The sequence below is a fragment of the Heterodontus francisci genome, chromosome 33, assembly GCF_036365525.1.
Source record: "Heterodontus francisci isolate sHetFra1 chromosome 33, sHetFra1.hap1, whole genome shotgun sequence".
Taxonomy (NCBI): domain Eukaryota; kingdom Metazoa; phylum Chordata; class Chondrichthyes; order Heterodontiformes; family Heterodontidae; genus Heterodontus; species Heterodontus francisci.
The window spans coordinates 38,595,070-38,601,543 of NC_090403.1; the positions used below are offsets into that span (position 1 = coordinate 38,595,070).

At 42.0% G+C, this 6,474-nt stretch overlaps 1 protein-coding gene across 1 annotated transcript in view; it reads left to right on the forward strand.

Annotated features, from left to right (window-relative positions):
* Window positions 1-2,569, forward strand: part of LOC137347924 (decorin-like) — a 36,909-nt gene extending 34,340 nt beyond the window's left edge. Inside the window, exon 2 of the mRNA XM_068012977.1 lies at window positions 981-2,569. Coding sequence (XP_067869078.1) covers window positions 1,381-2,448 — 1,068 coding nt within the window. The 5' untranslated portion in view covers window positions 981-1,380 and the 3' untranslated portion in view covers window positions 2,449-2,569. The remainder of the gene's footprint in view (window positions 1-980) is intronic.
* The last annotated feature ends 3,905 nt before the right edge of the window (window positions 2,570-6,474 follow it).

Consider the following 6,474-nt stretch of genomic DNA (forward strand, 5'->3'; position numbering starts at 1 on the left):
GGCATGTGGGCAAGTCAAAAGATCATGTTGCGGAGGTTTGCCTTGTCCATGTCATTTTGTTTCTGGAAACTGTTTGCAATGAATTTAGTCGTTTATCCGCAAACTCTCTGCAGCATTGCACTGGCATAGAAGTACAGGAATCAAATTTTTCTTAAGTACATAAAGTCAAAAACATCAAAATTCCAAACTTCCTAGTGACAGCAACGGCCTCATTTTTGGATGATACATTCCTGTAACACCTACTGGTCAAAGATAAATGTAACAGACTTGAATCAGATAATTTTACATCACAGAAAGCCATTGGGGCCATTGCACCCATGCAGATGCTCTGAAATGATTATCTACTTAGACCATTAATCTAATCTATCCCCAAACTATTTAAAATGTTTATTTTCCTAATATTTATCAAATTTGCTATTATAGAAATTCTTCCTTCATTATTTCTGATGGGACATTCAATGTCCAATAGCTATCTGCATAAAAAGAAATCTACTAACCATTTCCTTCATTCTTTTGGCGATGATCTTAAATTTCTGTGTTCCAGTTACTGACTCACTAACCAGTGGAAATTAGATTTTCCCAATTTACCTTATCAAAACGGCTCATAATTTTGAATATGTCAATCGGATCTCTTCGTGTCTTTGTTCTATTGAAGAGAGCCCCAGTTTCTTTAGTTGCTTGTGAATCATATCCTTGTCCTTGGATATATGGTAATTTCCAAAGTAATGGTGCCCAAAACTTACACATCATGAGCAGTAGGGACTACTGATTTGTATAGTTTTAACATTATCTCTTTCTGTATTCTATTATACACCTTTATTTTTGTTACATAAGAGTTGGGAAAACCTCCTAATTTTGCTGAAGTGGGGAATGACAGGTACGGAGTAGGATACCGGTTGCTCATTCGCCGGTATCACTGAATGGACTATGGAAGAAATGCTTGGCACTGTTATGAAATATATTGTTTTACTCACTTACAGTGATTCGGGGTCAAGAAGTGGCTTGGAGCCTCTTAATAATGATGCGGTCAGAAAGATGAAACGGCAAGGGAAGGAGCAATAGCCCGACAGAGTGTATTTGTCAGAAGTTTAAAGGCAGGCAATTGAATATAAGGAAGAAAGAAAACAATACTTTGTCAAGGATAAATTGGACAACTGGCAAAAAGATGAAAACCTCACAAGCCCTGCACTCTAACGTATCTCAAAGGTTCAATTATTGTGCAAGACATAGTTAAGGCAACTCAATTTAATGGAATGTAAACTGTTTTTTTTTTCTGAGGGAGAGTTTCTAAACCATTAGCTACCTACTTTTGGAATTTGTTTCTCGGTCTCCAAAAAGCCTCATTTTCCAAAGCAACTAATCTGCTGAAAATTGACGACAATGCATCCGGTTGTTGTCAGTTGCTTTGTATTCTTGGTAAGCGCCCTGAGGATCGATGGGTTCAAAATATGTCCCCGCCGTTGCTCCTGTTACGATTCCTCCAATTTCTTGGACTGTAAAGGGCGCTCTTTGACTTACATTCCCAGGGATGTCCCGCACGATACCTGGATGCTGGATTTCAGGTATAACAACCTGACCGAAATCCCCTCCGGTTCTTTCAGCGCGCTGTGGTCCACGCGGATTGTCCTGCTCGCTCATAATCGCATCCAACGCATCCATTCAGGAGCTTTTGAATCCTTGTCTTTTATGGAAAAACTGGACCTGAACCAAAACCACATAAAACATCTACCGGGGGACCTTTCTGATAGCCTGCAGCACTTGATAGAACTGAGACTGTCGAACAATCACCTCCAATACATACACTATAAGAGCATGCAGTATCTGGAGAACTTGGAGAAACTAGACTTGAGCGGTAACAAAATCACCTCCATGGAAACAGGGGTTTTCAAAGGTTTGTACAAACTCCGCCATCTGTTCCTGAAAAACAACAGATTGAATGTCATTGAAACTGGATTCTTCCTCATGCTTCAAAGTCTGGAAGCTCTACACTTGGAAAATAATAACATTACAACCATCCAGGGAGAAGCCTTTGCCTCCTTGCGTAGTTTGAGCCTACTGTGTCTAAATGGAAACCATTTAAATCACATCAAGTTCAAAACGTTTTTGAACATCCAGACGCAAGGTACTCATCTACAGCTCGCGAATAATCACTGGATATGTGACTGTGATCTTCAGAGAGTGTTTGGGAAGATCTTGAGTGTTCGACATCTGCATGTGGATGATTATGGCAACATCACTTGTTCAGCCCCTGGACAGCTCACTGGTTACCCGCTAGTGGCTGTGGACTCTCAGCTGTGCATCGCCGAGACTGCCACCGTCCTGGTGATAACCGGCACGGTGCTAGTTACCGTCATCGCTGCCATTGTCATGGCCGAACGAAACCGGAAGAAAAACACAAACAAAAGCTGGAATGACAGCGAAGGGCCCATCGACGCCCAGGAGAAGTAATTTTTTTTTTAAAGTACTGTAATAGTTTCGTTCAAAAGTTAGTTTGCATTGCGATTTCCTGCCAAACAGTTACAGCATTGGCTTAATGTAGGACATCGTATCATAAAGCACAAACTTCCAATAAAATGCTCATGGTACATTTGATCAAACTTCTTCTTCTTTTTTCTTTTGGGCCTCCTTATCTCGAGAGACAATGGATACGCGCCTGGAGGTGGTCAGTGGTTTGTGAAGCAGCGCCTGGAGTGGCTATAAAGGCCAATTCTGGAGTGACAGGCTCTTCCACAGGTGCTGCAGAGAAATTTGTTTGTTGGGGCTGTTGCACAGTTGGCTCTCCCCTTGCGCCTCTGTCTTTTTTCCTGCCAACTACTAAGTCTCTTCGACTCGCCACAATTTAGCCCTGTCTTTATGGCTGCCCGCCAGCTCTGGCGAATGCTGGCAACTGACTCCCACGACTTGTGATCAATGTCACACGATTTCATGTCGCGTTTGCAGACGTCTTTATAACGGAGACATGGACGGCCGGTGGGTCTGATACCAGTGGCGAGCTCGCTGTACAATGTGTCTTTGGGGATCCTGCCATCTTCCATGCGGCTCACATGGCCAAGCCATCTCAAGCGCCGCTGACTCAGTAGTGTGTATAAGCTGGGGATGTTGGCCGCTTCAAGGACTTCTGTGTTGGAGATATAGTCCTGCCACCTGATGCCAAGTATTCTCCGAAGGCAGCGAAGATGGAATGAATTGAGACGTCGCTCTTGGCTGGCATACGTTGTCCAGGCCTCGCTGCCGTAGAGCAAGGTACTGAGGACACAGGCCTGATACACTCGGACTTTTGTGTTCCGTGTCAGTGCGCCATTTTCCCACACTCTCTTGGCCAGTCTGAACATAACAGTGGAAGCCTTACCCATGCGCTTGTTGATTTCTGCATCTAGAGACAGGTTACTGGTGATAGTTGAGCCTAGGTAGGTGAACTCTTGAACCACTTCCAGAGCGTGGTCGCCAATATTGATGGATGGAGCATTTCTGACATCCTGCCCCATGATGTTCGTTTTCTTGAGGCTGATGGTTAGGCCAAATTCATTGCAGGCAGACGCAAACCTGTCGATGAGACTCTGCAGGCATTCTTCAGTGTGAGATGTTAAAGCAGCATCGTCAGCAAAGAGGAGTTCTCTGATGAGGACTTTCCGTACTTTGGACTTCGCTCTTAGACGGGCAAGGTTGAACAACCTGCCCCCTGATCTTGTGTGGAGGAAAATTCCTTCTTCAGAGGATTTGAAAACTTTCTGAGAAACTAACATGCCATATTTTCCTAGAAATTGTTCACGTGGTCCTTTTATCTGATGATCTGCCGGGATTAGGCCAAATAATGAGTCCTTTGGTTAAGAGCTGGGCCAGTTTTTGTTTTACCTTCAAGACAGATTTTGTTACCTGTGTGAAAGGGTTATTTTGTGCTAACGAAATTGCAACCCCCCCCCCCCCCCCCCCAGCTCTTGGGGTTTATTTATTTTATTGGGTCAATTTGACTTTTTCTTTAGATTTTAACCCATTTTCTTCCCGTTTTAAAAATTTTTTTATTTAGAGATACAGCACTGAAACAGGCCCTTCGGCCCACCGAGTCTGTGCCGACCAAGAACCGCCCATTTATACTAACCCTACAGTAATCCCATATTCCCTACCACCTACCTACACTAGGGGTAATTTACAACGGCCAATTTACCTATCACCTGCAAGTCTTTGGTGGTGGGAGGAAACCGGAGCACCCGGCAAAAACCCACGCGGTCACAGGGAGAATTTGCAAACTCCGCAAGTACTCAGAATTGAACCTGGGTCCCTGGAGCTGTGAGGTGCGGTGCTAACCACTGCGCCACTGTTCTCACAATTAGCACTGACCATGAAAATAAAGGGAATGAAAATTGGTACTTGAATCACCTGTTGCCAGCTCCAAGCAGACTAGGCACTGGTAGAGGAGGTCTTGAAGCACATTATCTTGGCTAATGTAGGGAATTTAGAGACCACCAAAATACCAGGAAAATGTTCGATGGATAAGATGTACAATGTAAAATTATCCAGTCACAGTTATATCGACTTAAAACTAGTGGCTACTTTCTGAGCTACTTAGTCAATGTGGGGAATCAATAGTCTTGAGTTACATTGCTTGCTCGCTCTGCGTCACTTGATGAGCAGGGAAAAATGAGCTCGCTGGAGCTGTGGGTATAAGTACATGCGGAGCTTCTGGTTTTAGCAAAGTCATTTCACTGCTCATGTGAAAATGTTATAAATGAAGTTGAACAAGTTCCACTAGGTTTTTAGGAGGTTGCACAGTTACTTTTTACAGCAGGTGTGAAGCTCAAGTGATATAAGACTCCCTTAGGTTGTACATACCAATTGCTAACATTGGAAACACCGTCACTTCACCTGAAACTAATACATGTTTTACATCATTACAAAACTGAAACTGATTTGCATAACTGGTCTGTTCAATGAACGTTTTTAAATATAGCAAATAAAAAATCTGATGTTTTGGTGTAGCGTTAATTAATGCTGAAACATTTAACCTCAGGAGTTTTAAAAAAAAATCATAAACTAGTCTTTTGATGGACATTATTTGAAAGTGAAGGCTAACAATTGAATTTTATACATAAAAATTGATTGTTTCAAATTATAGACAATTCAGTTTTTATTTTCTTATGGAAAGCACTGTTTTTAGCTGAGGGCTACACCTTAACAGGACCGGAATTAACATCCTCTCGGGAGATTTGCTAGTGCTGTTGGACAGGGTTTAAACTAGCTTGTCAGGGGGATGGGAACCTGAGGGGTAGCTCAAATTGGAAGGAAGTAAAGCTGGTAACAGGAGGTAGAAAAGTAGCAAGTGACATTAGTAGGCAGGTCAAACAAAGGCGAGCATCAACTAGGCTTAGAATGCAGAATGTCAAGAAGACGAGGTTAAGGACACTCTATCTGAATGCACGCTGCATTCACAACAAGGTAGATGACTTAAAGGCCCAAATAGAGGTAAATGGGTATGATCTAATTGCCATAACAGAAATGTGGCTACAGGGTGACTAAAACTGGGAACTGAATATTCAAGACATTCGACATTTAAGAAGGACAGGCAAAAAGGAAAAGGAGGTGGTGTTGCACTGATAAGGGATGGGATCAGTACATTAGTAAGGGATGATCTCCGATCGGAAGAACAAAATTTGGAATCTGTTTGGGTGGACCTAAGAAACAGCAAGGGGCAGCAAACATTGGTAGGAGTTGTTTATAGGCCACCAAGCAGTAGTGGTAGTGTGGGGCATGGCATTAATCAGGAGATTAAAGAAGCATGCAGCGTGGGTAATACACTAATCATGGATGACTTCAATCTGCATATAGACTGGGTCAATCTAATGAGCACTAATGCTGTGGAGGATGAGTTTCTGGAGTGTGTTAGGGGTGGTTTTCTAGAGCAGAATGTTGAGGAACCAACTAGAGAACAGGCTATTTTAGATATAATATTATGTAATGAGAAAGGGCTAATTATTCTTGTTATAAAGGAACCTTTAGGGATGAGTGAGCATAATATGACAGAATTTTACATTATGTTTGAAAGTGAGGTAGTTCAATCTGAAGCCAGGGTGTTAAATTTGAACAAAGGAAATGATGAAGGTATGAGGGGCAAATTGGCTGAGGTGGATTGGGAAAATACATTAAAAGGTATGACAGTACATAGGCAATGGATAGTCTTTAAAGAAATATTACACAGTTTACAGCAACTATACATTCCTTCAAGGCACAAAAACCCAAAAGTAAAGACAGTCAACCGTGGATAACAAAGGAAGTTAAGGATTGTGTAAGATTAAAAGAAAAGTCCTATAAAGTTGCCAGAAATAGTAGTAAACCTGAGGAATGGGAGGATTTTAGAATACAGCAAAGGAGGACAAAAAAACTGATAAAGAAATTGAGAATAGAATATGAATGTAAGCTCGCAAAAAATATAAAAATGGAGTGTAAAAGCTTCAATAGGTATGTAAAAAGGAAATGTTTGGC